We start from the raw sequence: 16,356 nt of genomic DNA, 5'->3' as shown, positions 1-16,356 counted from the left end.
GCTGACAGGGTCTTGCACACCCCATCAGCCCCTTGCTTTCCTACCTGTACCTGTTCGGGACATGGCTGAAGGGCAGGTCATGGGCTAGGTGATGGGAGAAGGATGCATTGAGGACACACAGGGTTCACCTGTGCCTGGCACCCATCACAACGTGAGAGGGCTGAGACGGCTGAGATGGCTCACACCTGCAGCATGTTTCTGCAGAAAAGGTAAAACCTGGAGGCGAAGCCCCCTGCACGCTCAGCTTGAGCTGACAAATTCATCTGTCTGGCTGCTTCCCACCATGATCATCAGCTAATTCAGCCCATTCAGCCCAACACCCCAAAAGCTCAGCTCTGTGTACACATCCTCCCCAGAACCTGCAGGCTGGTTTACAGAGGCAGAGCCTTTTCCACCTCAGCCTGGCCCTGATCCTGAGCAAATCTCTCATGATCATTGCAGATTATCTCAGGCTGAAGTAACACCCCTAAAACCAGGATCTGGCCCAAGGAGAGCATCAGCCTCCTCCTGGTTACCATCAAGGACCATCCACAGATACTGAAGGAGCTTGTCGATATCACTGCAAAGTTCAGGCAGCCGCAGCTCCATGAAGTCTTTTTTCAGCACCTGGGCAAGCGTCCCCGACACTGGATTCTCCCCACTTGCACATCACAGCCAGCCTGAGTTCTGGCAAGGGCTGAGCAACACTGCTGCCCTCCACCCTGGGGACCCGGTGGGCACCAGCATCCCCAAGGGATGCAGGAAACCACAACATGGCCTTGGACCTCATGAGCAGGAGGCAGAGGTCTGCAGAGCAGATGTAACTCCTGAGAGCTAATGCCAAGTCAGGAGGAAACCTTCAACTGAAACCCCAGCAAAAAATGGGCACAAACCCAAAACTGAGGGGGCTTGGCCGTATAGCAAAGGTCCCAGAGGGAACTCACAGCCAGGATTTACATCCAGGCAAGATGGAGCCAAAATACTTAGAGGCAAGCTGGGGTCCTCCCACCCTCAGCAGTCTGGAGCCAAAGGAGGGGGGGCCAGAAAAACAGCACAAGGGCTGAAGTTGTATCAGCAGGAGCCCTACAAGTCCACGAGGGAGAGCAGCATCTCCTGGTCAGGGAGTTACCCGCTCGCACAAGGCTTTGGGTTTTGGAAACCTCACAGAGCAGGGAGCCTGCAGACCCAGAGCCACCCAGAATCCCGGCTGTGGGGAGGGATGGCAGGAGTCATTTGGGAAAGAGGAAGAAGTCGGAGGGGCAGGCTTGAGGCAGGAGGGATGTGTTATTGTGAAAAGGGCATTTCTCTGCCCTGCAGGAAGGAAGAGGAGGGGTTGGCCCTGCTCCTGAAGGCAGGTGCATGGCTGAATTTATCCAGGGGGAAGGAAGCAGGGAAGGAAGCAAGCCTGGAGCACTGGACGGCTCCGTCGGACCTCGTGGGTGGTCACAGAAAGAGGGTCAACAGCAATGTGGCTTTGCACGGCTTGGCAGGACACAGCGGCACTGGGGGTGGGGGTGCAGTGAGACCCCAACGGCTGCAGTGCCAGGCCAGGCTCTCCCCAGCCATACGATGCCCTGCACGGCATGCACACCAGCAGCACTGCACCCCGGCAGTACGGCACCCCGTCGCACAGGGAGATACTTGCTCCGAGGCAGGGTTTGAAGGCTCTGCGTGCCTGTGCAGACCACAAGACACAGCAAAAGGGAGCAGTGGGTTTGCTCCGGTTATTCCCAGAGAGGCAAAGGATGCGCCCAGAAAAGTTTGCCTTGGCTATGCAGCATCAGGAACAGCCTGTTCCCCTTCCCTGCTCCACTGGGTCCTGTGCAAACTCAGAGACAGGGAGTGGGAGCTTCCTCAGCCACAGATCAGGGGGGACTGGAGTCTTGCTGTTTTCTAAGGCACAGGAAAAAAAACAGGCACAGATGGAAAAGGACTGGAGTCAGCATTTTAAGCAATTGCAAGAACATCATCCTTCAATCTGCACTTCCTTGATTGCTGCGAAAGCAGCCTTTCACAAGCCAGGGTGTCTCCCTGGAGAGCAGGACAGACTCCTGGGTTTCCTGCTCATGTGGGGGTACATCTCCCTGGGGCGACAGGGGTGGGTGGGCAAACCAGGTTTTGAGACACTACAAACGAGACCCTCTGGCTTCAAAACTTGTTCCACAGCTCCTAGCAGGAACTGCAGCCGCATCTCTGGCCTGGGCTCCCCTCCAGCTGGAGGCAGACAGCAGGCAGCACAGAGGGACGGAGGTGGCTCCTGCAGCACCTGGTTCAGCCGCGAAGACCCTGGCCCACAAATGGCTGGAAATCTGCAAAGCGATATGGAATGGCTGCCCTCCCCAGGGCAGCACATCTAGGACCTCGGACACCAGGCTAGGGGAACCACTGCGCTCAGGGCAGCCCACATTATCAACCACAGAGGAGCAGCCTGGGCATCTAAATGTTTTTCACCACAAAACTCCCCGAGTTCACAGAGCTGAGCAGACAGGCTCACGCACTGTGTGTGTGCTGGCAGCTCGGAACGAGGAGGCAAACCTTCCCTCTAGTGGCTGTGCGGCACATAAATCTCACAGTTACCTTCTGTCCCCACATCAAGACTAACAGTGTTGTTTTCACCAGCTCTTGCACTCAACGCAGATCCTAAGCGCATCCAACATCTTACAAACATGCCACGGCTACACTGAGCAGCTGGCAGCGTGGTTCATGCATAAATGCATCCCGGGCACCAGGGACGCCACACAGCCACGAAACACCACTGGCCTATTTCTGCAGCAATGATGGTTTGTGGGGCCAGTTCTTCAGCTGAGTTACTCCCCCTTACAGCAAGCATTTAGTGGGATGGAGGATCAGGCCTAGAGTTTCTCCAGGACCTTTTCTTACAGGTCTTTATTCAGTTTCAGCCTTGTCACCACCACAGCAGCAGTCAGCACAGATCTTAAACTGTGCTGCTCAAATCCTAACTGTAGCACAAGCACACACACTAGCACATATACTTCCAAAAGAACTAAGGGTTTCCACTTTTCCATTTACTAATTAGGGAGGTTTTTTTACACCCTGTCAAACTTGCACCCTTCAACTGGGCCACGGAATATTGAACCAGCTCTATAACCAAGATGCTCAAATGGTGCAGCACCTCGCACTACAGGCCCATCTACTGTTATAATCTGTATTCCTACATGACATTATAATCTGTAGAAATACAGATTATAATCTGTTTACAGATCATACAGGAATACAGTAGGAAATAGCTGTGGGAAGCTTCCCAGCTCACAACAGCGCATCAGGGGCACAGTCTATCAGACTGCCTTCCTGGAGAAAACGTAGTAGTTTTCCAGGGCTGCAGCAAACCCTGTCCTCAGCAGCAGATCTGGGAATTCCTCCCAGGAGGAAGGTGTGCAACTTTCAGCTTTGTAAGCCCTCTGCTGCCTCCCTGCCATTGCGCACACACACGCACATACAGGTCTAGCCAGGTCTTTGCTCCTTGGGGAGACGCAATACAGCACCAGATCACTGACACCAAGGCATAAATTTCTGTGCCAGGTGGTCTCGCCCTGACACAAGGGTTAACATGTCATGGTGTGCACTTCAAGGCACATGAATATGCCTGCAGAAAAAAGCCCTTGCTCCCTCTGTCAGTCCATTCCACCTCTGCCAGGGCCAGAAAATGCAGTCTCTTGCAAAATGGCTGCATGGGGTACGATCAACTTTGCCTTTTCAGTTCGGATCTTTTTTTAAAAACCTTTCCAATGCACGCGATCCAAGAAATGCTTCCTTTTCTTGACTTTGCCATTTCTGTCTGTCTTAAACCCTTGGAGATGTTCTTAGCTTGGGATTAATCACATGAAGGGTTGAAAAAAACCCTACTCAAAATTACAGGCAGTGACTGCTACAGCATTTACTAGAGACTTTGGTCTTTTAAGCCCAGAAAGAGGCTTAGGTGTAGATCTGGAAGCCTTGAATTTCACTTCTTTTGGCCATTACTCAGGGATGTTATAGCTATATTAAAAATGAATACAGCAACTTTGACTTCTTCAAAGCAGGAAGTTAATGAATCAAAACTGCCCTTATTTCAGCTAAGGGAAAAGGATAAATGGAATACGAATGCTACAGAATAGAAGGAGGAAGGCTTTTAATAAAGGTGATTTGATGTTCAGATTACAACAGCCCTATCCACACCTCTGGTTATTCCCCTGCTACTCACACTCACAGCCCCAGTGCAATCAGAAACAAAAAGACGACATTACCAGGGAGCAGGACCATCTTCTTGCAGCACAGCCCTGGGAAATGTGCCTCTTCTAGAAACGTAATTCCCAGAATGGACAGGAGTTCACACCCAACGTATACAGGCCGCTGCTAAAATAGACCCCAACAATAAAACCCTATTATTTACCTTCAGTGCTTAGCTGGTCATGTCCAAAGAACGGACTGAGAAAGTATGGAGTGACAGTATTAGAGCACCTGAGTCCTACAATTACACTAGCACACAGATTGTGTAAGAGCCCTTTGTAACTAATCAAACCTCCATATCAGGTCACGGTTAAGGGTAGCACAGAAAATGTTACCAGCCCTGCCCAAGAAATTGGTCTTCCTCTAACAGAGAGAAGCTGCATACCCTCCTTGCCTCCATTCCTTTGCCAAAGGAGGGAATGCTTTCCAGCTTCAGCAGGCCGATGGGAGGACGCCACGTGGCCCGGACGTAACAGATGACTAGTGCTAAGGGCAAGTTAGTGCCAAGGATTTGATGTGCATATGGGAAGTATTTCAGCATTGCTCCTGGGAAGCTCCTGGCTGTCTCCTGTTTACCTCTCTACCTGTGCAGCGGTGGTACGCTGGTAATCCGTGCACAGCCTGCACATGACTGGGCCCTGCTGCAGTATGCCCTAGTCCGCAGATGCACTGGCTGCCTCTGCTGGGAATGAAAACAAGAGCAGCTCAAAGCGTGAATGCTTTGGGATTCTTTTGTTGGAGGCAGGTTTAAAAAACAAAAACAGCCGTAGGCCTTAAAAGCCAGATTCTTACCAACACTGCTGTGTTAAAGCTGCTGTGCATATGCACACCAATGCATTTTTTCATGTGTTGTCACTTAGCGATTGAGAAACCAGCAATTCCATCTTGCTTTTATTGAAGATAGCAGCTTTCCTGAAATGGAAACAAGAGCTATTTTTTGTCCCTCCAAATACCATTTGTAGAGTTACCTGACTAGTTTCCAGGCTGAGAAAAATTAATTCTACACTATTCAAAAATAAATAAAAATAAACCCATGTTGATAGTATCCTACTCCTCAGGAAAACACCAACAGGATAAAATTAATACATCAATTAAGAATCACAAAACTCCCAGACAAATCTAGTAGCTCTATTTTTTTTAATCCTGAAAAAACCAAGGGCACAGTCTGTTTAAAGAGCCTCACACACAAAAGTAACAAAGAAAAGTCTGTTTTAGACCATCGGTCCTATTCTCTTTTCTTGATAGACAAGCTTGTATAAATTCCACACAGATTAAAAACCACTGGCCCATGCAATTATAATGGTGGAGGGCATTTAAAATGCATTTACTGAGACGGAACATTGATTGCTATTTGTCTCCTGATGCCGATACAGTCCATTACATAGCTCCCGTTCTGTCATTTTATTTCAGATTGCAAAAATACAGCATGCAGCAGTAAGTTACAGTATGGGAAAACAGCTCGTTCTGACAAAGTTAGCTGAGCTGAAGCACAGGGCTCCACTTTGCCAATTAGTTATTGTCATTCAAATGGCCTAAGTCCTCATCTTGCATCAGTGCCAGACAGGCTTGACTATCACACTCCTAGGATGTCTCCAGATCCTTTCTGTAGCCAAATCAAAATCAAAAAACAGAAAAGACAGGACCACCCCATCTAGGAAACACCCTGCCTGCTGCTGGCTTGCTTCACCCGCAGGTCAGGATCTACGACTTGTCAGAAACCTGCGCAGGTCTCAGTTCTCGTCCAAGTCCACTTTGCTCAAGCTCTGCTATAACTGACATATATTTAAATTCACTAGATCTGTGGTTGAAGGTCTCCACTAATTCATACGTCTCGGAACGATCCGTCGCATAGAAAAGCTGCACCTGATTTGCCAAGCACTGTGCTTCACGGACCACCTGCAAATCAAAACAAAGAATTTGTTACCATCTGGTTTTGTTGTATTTGAGGATCCCATTGCAGCTGAAAGGCTGCAGTCCTACTCCTGGAATGACTCAATTCCAAGTCACCTCAGTTTTGCAAATCTCCTAACAAACCACCTCCCCTCTTGTTCCTGACCTACTTACATACTGTAGCACTGTGCCTACAAACTACTCTCCCGCCAAGCATACACCTCAGAGGTCAAAGATGTCTTTCATGATCCCTGCCCGCTCTATGGCACTGGAGACACACCCAAGTCTTGTCTTTCCCTTCTTACAGTCGACCTGTTTGCAAAAATTGATTGTCTACTCTGAGCTACAACAGTGCAAATGCATTACAAATGACTCCTCTGCACACAGTTCCAGAACCAGTATAAGTAGGTCAGTTAGAGGTGGGAAGCATTAGCTATCTTGTTCCACCAGTCTCATCCCTAGTGCTGTTTGTCCTAGCACCGTACTGTTACAGATATGCAAATAACAGCACACCCACACATAGGGAAAAGAGCAAAAGCATGCAGAAACCTAACATAAAGCTCTGGACGTCTCCTGATTTGACAAGCAGTATTAAGCTTCACTGTTTTAACTTGTTGGCAGGTAGCAACAGCTTTCATTTAGATTTGTTTACATTAGTAAGAAAAACAGAAGCTTTTTTTTTTTTTTAACAAAAATAAACTATAATACCCGGGGGGGGGGGGGGGGGGGGGAAGAATGTGAGCTGAAATCACCAGCAGACAGCCAAACACCCATGATTTCCTTCTAGCTTTCCCTAGTAGTATGTAGATTAGGTTAAAGATATGTAGTAAGACCACTCTTTGAGAAAGGTTTTTTTAAAGACTTGACCTTAAATTGATTTTATTCAAAGCTATAGCAGGAGTGGCAGCATAAAATGAATGAAAATTAGTGAAGCCAATGAACATATTTCTCTGGTTTCTCTTACCAAGAACTTTGAGTCCATTTCTGCTGTCATTAGTACTATCCCTTTCTCCTTCTGCAGCTCAGGGTAATGGTACAAGACCAGCTGGCTAGGAGCAGTTTCACCTTGGGTCTGGAGGAGATAAAGAAACCTGTCAGTATCGCAGAAAGAACTTCAGCTCTATTGCAGAATGAGGCTTGATTACAAAACATTTGAGTATTAACTGCTATGGAGACAGTAATTTTTCAAGGTTTAAGGGTCAGTTCTAATTAGAAGTTCATTATTCCTGGTATTTAGAGAAAACAAGGGATTTGCAGAGTTAGGTTGGGGTTCTTCTTGACTAAAGACCATTTTGCATTTGTAATAACCCCCGATTTCCAGAAAGACATTCAAAATACCAGTAGATGCTACGAGATTAAGTAGTTTACACAAACTTCTAAAAACAAAGTTCTAAACAAAGTTCTAAAAAGTTTGGATCTTGCTTTTATTTTGAGACTATTTGACTTCTACCTCATTCTCCTTTAGATTAAAGAGACACTTAATACCCATAAATTTACTGACTTACCCGTAAATAATTTACTAATTTACCCATAATGGCAGTTTTTCCCTGATAATTCTTCTCCAGTTAAGACAGACAACCTGCTCGTTAAACTATTTAGCAAATATTATATATTTTAATATGCTGATATTATATATTTCTGGATCCTAAGCCATTTTTGGACTTTATACTTCAGCCACTCACCTGAACATTTATTAGGGAAGTGAAGTGCAGTTCTGTTCCTGACCACTGCCCCACAAAGAACTCGTAGCCTTCTTTTCTTGGCAAAGCATACAGAAACTGCAGAGAAATGATAAAAAAAATAAAATCTCCCTTTCACTGAACAAAACGATGCCTGTGTCGCACTGGCCTCCAGCATAAATGCTTTAGCGAAAGAACCACAACGGAAAAAAGGGTTTCTTTGCCCCACCAGGATTGACAGGACAGCAGGAACCGGACTTCAAAGCACACAATAAACTAGCATTACCTTATTGTTTTACCTTATTATTTTAGCATTACCTTATTATTTTAGTAGCAAATATGTTGGCACATATTTTTACCAGTACTAAATGAGACAGACAAAGGAAAGGAAAAGACTGTGGAGAACATTCAGACTCTCACCTTTTTATTCACTTCTAGAAAATTAACAGCAGAAATGGTCAAATGAAGATAAGAAGCATTCAGAGTTTTTAACCCTGTAGTTTCACCAGCTGTTCCAGAACAGGCAGCAACTATTTTCTCTCTAGAGATTTACGGTCTCCACAGGCTAGGGACCTCCTCATTTCCCCACACTCAGGGAAAGGACAAGATGGGAGCAGAAAAACAAGCAGGATACCTGACTAAATGCCAATGCACTGTACAGAAACGCATTTAAAGCTGTAAATAACTTTCCAAGCTCCAAGTAGCTCGGGAAGTCAGATATTTTGATCCATCTTTTGGCAAGTGAAATACACATGACCAATCCATCAATCCAGTAAAGTCTCCCGTTCAGGTTTACAAAAGCACTCAGCATGGCAAAGTCTAGCTACTTTGTTGTCATAAAGGAGTAAGGCATTTAACTTCTGTCTCAGCACAGTGAAATTTGCACAAAGTCCATGCTTTGGTGCACAAATTATTGTAAAAACACACTACTTTCAACAGAAAACAATACTAATCCAGCAGCCTGTGCTACGAAACTGCAGAATATATTATGTTAGCTGTTCTGCTCTTTTGCAGTTTAACTTCTTCAAAGCAACAACCTGCTCATTCACATAAGAATCTTCTAATTGAAGTTTACAAGATACCCACCAACCCACATGAGAAACAGTAAACCGGAATCTTGGGAATCCACTCATTTCTGAAATAACCGTATTAAGCATTCTCCGTATTTTATGCTTTGCCATGCTGGTGTACACCTAAACACAACCCACAGAGTATTTACTCTCTATCTGTAATAAAGGGTTCAACTACACCCAATTCCCCCCTTCCTTCCCCTGTCACAGCTGTTGAATTATGATGCTCTGCAACAGAACTTAGACTACTCAATTTTGCAGTACCACAGTCTTTTTTGACAACTCTCACTCCCATAAAGACAGAGATGTATTAATTACACAGCATACTGCCTGCCCAGTTTGGCTCCCACGCTCGTATTTGCTTACCAGTTAGCTATCACGGATCACCAGTATGGTGAAGAAAGTGTGGCTATGCACATTTATGATCAGGAAACGCAAGCTAATAGATTACAAGGTTCAGCTTGTTCTGTGGACAGAACCCCAACATTTTGATTTCTTGCCTTTTTCCCTTTCAGATACTCCTGCCTATCTTCACTGCCAGTAAACAAACACAAAAAGAAAGAGGAGCAACTCACACCAACCACTAAGACAAGAGAATTCACTTTCTCCACGTACATGCAGCGTAATGCCATGGTGACACATAGCTATAGCTAACAACAGTTCCTCCAGGCTAAAGCAAGGATGCTTGAAGCAATAAGCAAAGATATGCAGGAACATCAATGAAGCTGGCCTACGAGGCTTGGCTCTTCACAACACTGCGTGGAAAAGATTTAACCACAAGACATCAATTAATGGAAACTGGAGGCATGTAGCTAAATCTATTTCCTGGGAGACTTTGTGCTTTCATTACTAAACTCTACATCTCTCGTATCTGATACCTAGATCAAAGTGTTTAATACATATGAATAGCCATTGCTTTTATATGAACACCAAGACAAGTATTTGAGTACCTGGGTTTTACTAAAGGAGCTGATACAATGGGCCTGAATACAGGAGGGTCAGAAGTTTATGAATTAGGCTTTAGAGAGGAGAAATGCATTACAGCTATACATCCATACATTGTGAGTCTCTGCCATACGTACCGATGGACATTTCTGGGCTCTCTTCCATATTAAATCAAACTTCTCTGCCTTTGGGGAAGAAGAAAGAGAAATTCAATTTTCATAACACAAACGTGGATGCACAGTTATTCAGAATCATCTCATTAACTTTTAAGGGTACAACTTCCATCTACAGAAGGTCTCACTGTGGGAACAGCTAACAATGAGAGCGTAGGAAACTCTACTTAGTTCTTAGTTACCTAAACGTCATTGGTATCCCATTTGAGTAATGCTGTCTCTAAGATGCAGCAGCCATCTCCTTGGAGCCAAAGCTTTATTCTTTGGAGGTGGGGGGGCCACACTTTAGGCTTACGTTATGTCCTCGTTCAGTAATAGCTCCGCTGTATCATGTGCTGTCAACAGTTGAGCAAGACAACATATCCCTGGCCCCAAACTGTAGATTTTACATCATAAGTCATCTGTTCTCCAGTATTAAAATACAGTCTAGATATTTACTTAAATAACATACTTATTGCTTAGGTTTATATTAAAACCACAAATGTATTTGATCATCCCTGACGAAACCTGGCAATTTCATTCATGTGTCCTCTGCATTCCCCCAAACCTTTTGCCTGCTCTTCTCTTTCCAGCACCATATATTAATACCTACTCTAAGGTGTCCATGAAAGGAAACATATGCCATTCATCAACACAAAATTCCTCCCGTGTGTGCTTTTGAGCACTCGAGAATTATGTGAGGCCTTTCTTCCAGCCAACAAAAAGCTTCTGGCAGAAGACGTGGTTTCTTCCCCCGATGACACCATGAACTACTTCCTAATGTGCCTAGGATCTGGTTTGCATTAGAGCCTTAAAAACTTCCAAAGCTCCTCTAAAACAGTGCACCAAAGAACTGTGCCAGCCCCACTAATGAAAGACCTACACCATCTTAACTGGAGTCCCTGGCTTTGGCCCTCTGCTACAGTAAATGCGCAACCCAAACTATTTTCACAACATCCACATGTTAGGAAAACTGAAACATGAGGCTGCTTGACTTCAAATCCCACGTTGCCGTTTTCAGTGCATACAGCACTTCATACATTTAGAATACAGCCTCCCATCACTCCACTTGCAGCTCAAAGGGCCAAGTGCAACTGCAAATCAGAGCCCAGATCTAAATGAGGTTTCAAGAATTCAAGGAACACACAGTTCGTGCCCAGCTGTGAAAAGACAGATTTAAGAGATCGCAATCACACAGAGACTCTGAAGCAAAGAACAAAAAGAAATCCCCAAAGTGAAAAAACCTCCTTCAGCCTAACGCAGAGTAACAACAATTAACATCTGGCAAAGTTATCAGGAGTAAGAAATACGATCTTATCGCAGGAAGCACCATGCAATCTCAATGAAAGACACTGCTGCCAATAATTTTAAATGTATGAAAGTAAGTCGTTAGCGATTAGCCACATGCAAGTTATTAGCCAAGTGCTCTAACACTGCCATATTAAACTTGAGAAAGCAGTCTGTGCTGCAGGGAAGAGGGGAAAGAAACGAGCAACTCTGGGAAAAAAATGATGTGAAAATACAAATGCTACCTTAAGAGATACTAGGGCTCTGTGAATAGTATAATAAAATATAATATAATAAAAAATGCCTAGAAATTCAGGCCAGGTGTGTGAAAAAAATAGCACTAGCTCTATTGAGACTGATGTAAGCAGAAAAAAGGGGATACATATTTTCAGAAACAAAAGCTTTAATTTGGGGCAATAAGATCACTCAGCCTGAAAGAAAGTTTGTTCTTGAAACCTCATTTTCCTTCAATGATTGCTTTTAAAAGCAACAGAATGACAGAAAGGAAAGCTTTGCACATTGGCCTTTCAAGTGCATAACCACAGGGGAACTACTTACAGGAATAACAGCATAAACTGTATCTTTCGCAGAAAAATACTGATTCCAAATCTGTAAGAAACAAAGGAGATGAGCTACAGTTAAAATCAAGCATCTATCAGTAATATTAAATGCTTTAACAGGAATGCCGTTTGCCAACCAACCTGTGTAAGCGCTTTAAGAAGTCATTTTTCAGTCAAGCCTGACTGACTTTCCTGCTAAGGCAATACACTTCTCCTGAGGTTCCAGAGTACTTGTACCAACTGACAGATTTCAGCCAGGTAAGAGAAATAAGCAGTGGGCTCAGAGGTGGCTCAAGATTTACTAGCTATCCGAAGTGCTTCTTATATTTTTCCCAATGATCATTCTAATGACTTCTCGAGGGTTTGAGTTCTTGGGTGGTTTGGTTTTTTTTTAATAAAGAACATAGAAAACGTTTTAAACATAAGACTTTGCGTAATGCTCCTCTATTCACAACCTTTTTCTTCACCGCAGCATGATAGCAATACCAACATAGCTCAGAAGTCCTTACTAAATGGACAAGTACAAGCACAGAGTCCAGGACTCTCTCAGTTGCTCTTCCCCAGTCCTATTACTGACAATTCTCATTAGTTTCATCAACGAAATGGAAATAGAGGAACTCGAAGGAAACTCGTATGTTACCAAAATACACTCCCTGCTATAACTGGTTGCCCACCATCCCCTGCAGAGCACGTAACCACCTCTAAAAGGTTCTCAAGCTATCAGGACAGCAGCTAGATTTCTGCTCTGCAAGTTGCATCGGAAGGCTCCTTCACACGTGCAGCACCCCTTAAGTTTCTTGGCGTACAGTCTGATTAGGAAAAAAATAGCAAATCGAATTCAAGCTACATCAGAAATGTGGAACAGATGTGACTTGTAACTAGATAAAAGGAAACACAGTGCAAAGCCAAGCAGATACTAGGCAGAATAACTTGAGTCACACTCTTCTTCACAAACAGACCCACCCACCTCCTCCTTACTCTAACCATCTTTAGTATAGGTACAGACACGCCCTAGCAACAGATAACCTGAGCAAACATAGAAGATAGCAAAAGCTTTGTTTTTATTCCTGCAGAACAGAGGTAACATAATCCACAAGCTAGTGCTAGCGTTTCCTTCTACCTGGCTTCAGACCTGATGGGAGCTTGCTGATGACAATTCGGCTGCTACGCATTAAACGGCCAAAATGAAAATCACAATAAAGACAGTTTTTGAGTGATCCAAGTCCAGTTGTATTATTTATAAATTGGGTATATCCTAGATGGACTTACCTATATGGAGAAAATATTTTCTACTATCTATGTGAATGTGCTTTTTATAAAAACACATCCATGGCCATGTTTTATTTTTCAACCTAAGCAAAATTTCCAGCCTTACATATAGATCACTATTGAGCATAGACATGGAGCTGTCCTGGTTTCAGCTGGGATAGAATTTTCTTCATACTAGCTAGTATGGGGCTGTGTTTTGGATTTGTGCTGGAAGCGGTGTTGGTAATGCAGAGGTGTTTTAGTTGTTGCTAAGCAGTGCTCACACTAGTCAAGGACTTTTTCAGCTCCCCGTGCTCTGCCAGGTGCACAAGGAGCTGGGAGGGGGCACAGCCAGGACAGCTGACCCCAACTGCCCAAAGGGATATCCCACACCGTGTGACATTGTGCTCAGCATATAAAGCTGAGGAAGAAGGAAGGGGCAGGACATTCAGAGTTATGGCATTTGTCTTCCCAAGTCACCGTTATGTGTGATGGAGCCCTGCTCTCCTGGGGATGGCTGAACACCTGCCTGCCCATGGGAAGGAGTAAATGAATTCCTCGTTTTGCTTTGTTTGCGTGTGCGGCTTTTGCTTCACCTATTAAACTGTCTTTGTCTCAACCCATGAGTTTCCTCACTTACACTCTTCTGATTCTCTCCTCCGTCCCACCAGGGCGGAGCGAGCAAGTGGCTGTGTGGGGCTGAGTTGCTGGCTGGAACAAACCACAACAGTAATTTTTGGTGCCCAGTGTGGGGCTTGGAGGGTTTGAGATAATGAAAGATTTGATTGGAATGCACTAGATTGAATTTATAGATATTCTTGCTGTTTAGCTATTAATTGGCTGGCTTCTGTGCTTGCCATGGGGCTTGCTTGCTTCACTGTACGTTAAAGCCTAGTGCTTGTTAGTGGCTGTGTTCTTCCACTTTCGCTGCTCGCTGTAGTGCTGTGCTGCTGCTCACCTTACTCTGCTGTGCCTGGGAACATTCTGATAACAGCAGTGGCCATGTGCCTGGGCTGGCAGGTGGCCGGGGCATCGCTGCTGTTTCTGTGCTGCTGCACTACACAGGCGGGAACTCCACTGTGAACCTGAGTTGAAGGGACTGTGACCTGTGGGTGAGTCCATGTGGGAGCAGGACACCCTGAAGCATCTGTGGTGGTGGATAAACCCATGCCAGAGCAGATATCTCGGAGCATCTGGGGCCTTGGTTATGTCTGTGCCATAGCAAACTTTATTCCATTTAAATCCATCACCTGTTTTATCTCCTCCGCTGATTTTTCTTTCACCATCTCAACATTAAGAATTGAATCAAGCGTCTGAAAGAGAAAGCATAATGAATTTGGCATGATGACCATTCTCTGATGCAAGTGAGAAGCTAGAATGAATGGATGCAATTACGAAGAACAAAATCAAACTGGAGAACTTAATTCAATTTACAATGTGACTTAGTCCTCTGAATTGCCAAAGAAACCAGTAAACTATAAGCAATAACACACTGAGAGGTGGATTCACACACTGAGGCAGAATAGGAGAGATTCTGTCAGGACACAGAACACACTTTGCTCCAGTTCTGCAGATCTCTACTGAAGCTGCAAGAGCAGCTGCAGCCTTTCCTCTTCAGTCCTCTCACACACGTGCTCGATTGGCAGATTTACACAAAGTTTGCCAAAATACAAGAACGTGTGAGAATAAAACCATTCTCTCGTCCCTCTGCTGGCTGGTCTTTGGAAATACATTTGCAAGCTGTAAAGGCAGCTTAACCCTTTCCATTTATTACTGTCAGCATTCAGTACAGATCCCAGAACTAGCCGGAACTTCCAGGATGTCAAGAGAGAAAGAACCGGATAATAAAAATGCCAGACTGCTGGGAGTTTTAAAGACTTGAACCTGATCCCAATAGTAAATGATTATCTTATACTCAAGTGCAGCATAAGAAACATTAGTTTTACCTCAAGAAGCTCTTGGCTGAAGCACTTATATGATCTACATCCTTGATTTGCCAGCCAGCCCTCTCTTAACACTTAGGTTCGTTTCCCTTACCTTATCTTTTGTGAAACCTCCTTTTGATGTCTTTGTGCCCAAGCCTTCTGCCTAGAAGAAAACGTTCAGTTTTTATAGCTGATGCTTTAATACCATTTGCCTTCCCTGCCACGTATAACATGCCTGCTGACAAGATTTCCTGAGTATGAGCTCAAATTTAAGATAGAGATCGCTGCAGTCCATTTTATCAAAATATTGATTAGGAGAATAAGATGAGGAACAATGTGAATTACGAATTCCAACATCAGAAAGGATTAAGGCAAACTATTACACATTTTGGATCCAATATTGTTGAAGACCTTGCTTTTACTCACTACAAAAATTATAAATGCAAGATCGTGTCACTCCTTCTGGCCAAACTAATCTGGAGCTGATTAAACGCTTAAATAAGGCCTCAAGCACATAATTTACAACGTACAAAATAGCAAAATAACATGCTGGAATACAGAACAATATTTTTAGCCACTGGAATGTGACATTCTGGGGCTCCTTCTAACAGGAATGCTGTATGTTTGTAGCATTATGCTGATCCTATATATATGACTTTATAGCTCTAATATATGCAAATTACAAAGAAAATCGGCCTTGCCTTTTCCTCCATGCATCTGATAAATTCTCCTTGATTGGAATATCCTACAGGCTGCTTTTTCACTTCATTTCTTTTTTCCATACGGGATTCAAACACATCTGGACTAGATCTGGATTGGAAAAGCGACCATTAACAGTACTGAGTGATTAACACCATTCGGCCTTTCGACTTACCACCACAGTAAACATTTTATGTTAACTTAAAATTTAGACTTCTCGTTAGCAAAACAATCTATCCGGCTGACCATGTTGGGAAACGGCTCTGACTTGGCGGCAACACCACCAGTGGATTTCAAGGCAGCATTTGGCCTAGACGAATTCATTTTCTCATAAGGGCACGAAGCTAAAAGTGACCTCCCTCCTCCCCAAAAAACCCAGCTCCCCAAGCACACACACCCCCCCTCCCCGCCCCCCTCCTCCGGGCCCGGCGCCCCGCACCTGCGCAGCTCCTGGATCTTGTGCCGGTACTTCCCGTAGAAAGGGTTCTCCTCCAGCGCCGGCTCGCCCGCCCCCGGCCCCGCCAGCTCCCGGCACGGCGGGGCCAGCAGCCCCAGCGGGCGGAGCGCGGCGCGGCTCCGCAGGGCCGCCCCCAGGCCCCAGGCCTGCCGCAGCGGCACCGACATGGCGCCCGTCCCGCCCGGGCCCGCCGCCGCGGCGCCCCGCCCGGGCCCGCCGCCCCGCCCCGCCGCCCCGC

At 45.1% G+C, this 16,356-nt stretch overlaps 1 protein-coding gene across 3 annotated transcripts; it reads right to left on the bottom strand.

The window, feature by feature from the left end:
- Nucleotides 1–4,091: 4,091 nt before the first annotated feature.
- ATPAF1 (ATP synthase mitochondrial F1 complex assembly factor 1) lies at nucleotides 4,092–16,326 on the bottom strand. Of its 3 annotated transcripts, none has more exons than XM_075097695.1 (9): nucleotides 16,101–16,325; nucleotides 15,664–15,772; nucleotides 15,075–15,125; nucleotides 14,288–14,350; nucleotides 11,788–11,838; nucleotides 9,928–9,975; nucleotides 7,779–7,874; nucleotides 7,061–7,168; nucleotides 4,092–6,102 (listed from the first exon to the last, which is right to left on the bottom strand). In XM_075097695.1, the coding sequence occupies exons 1-9, from the start codon at nucleotides 16,283–16,285 to the stop codon at nucleotides 5,908–5,910; spliced, it is 906 nt and encodes a 301-aa protein (XP_074953796.1). In that variant the 5' UTR covers nucleotides 16,286–16,325; the 3' UTR covers nucleotides 4,092–5,907. The 3 variants fall into 3 exon arrangements, with proteins under 3 accessions (XP_074953796.1, XP_074953798.1, XP_074953797.1); XM_075097697.1 differs by having other exon boundaries at nucleotides 15,075–15,121; nucleotides 16,101–16,321; XM_075097696.1 differs by lacking the exon at nucleotides 14,288–14,350 and having other exon boundaries at nucleotides 16,101–16,326.
- Nucleotides 16,327–16,356: the final 30 nt, after the last annotated feature.

The sequence above is a fragment of the Phalacrocorax aristotelis genome, chromosome 6, assembly GCF_949628215.1.
Source record: "Phalacrocorax aristotelis chromosome 6, bGulAri2.1, whole genome shotgun sequence".
Taxonomy (NCBI): Eukaryota; Metazoa; Chordata; class Aves; order Suliformes; family Phalacrocoracidae; genus Phalacrocorax; species Phalacrocorax aristotelis.
Note: the sequence above shows the minus strand (reverse complement) of the source record. Positions and strands in the feature narration are given on the sequence as shown.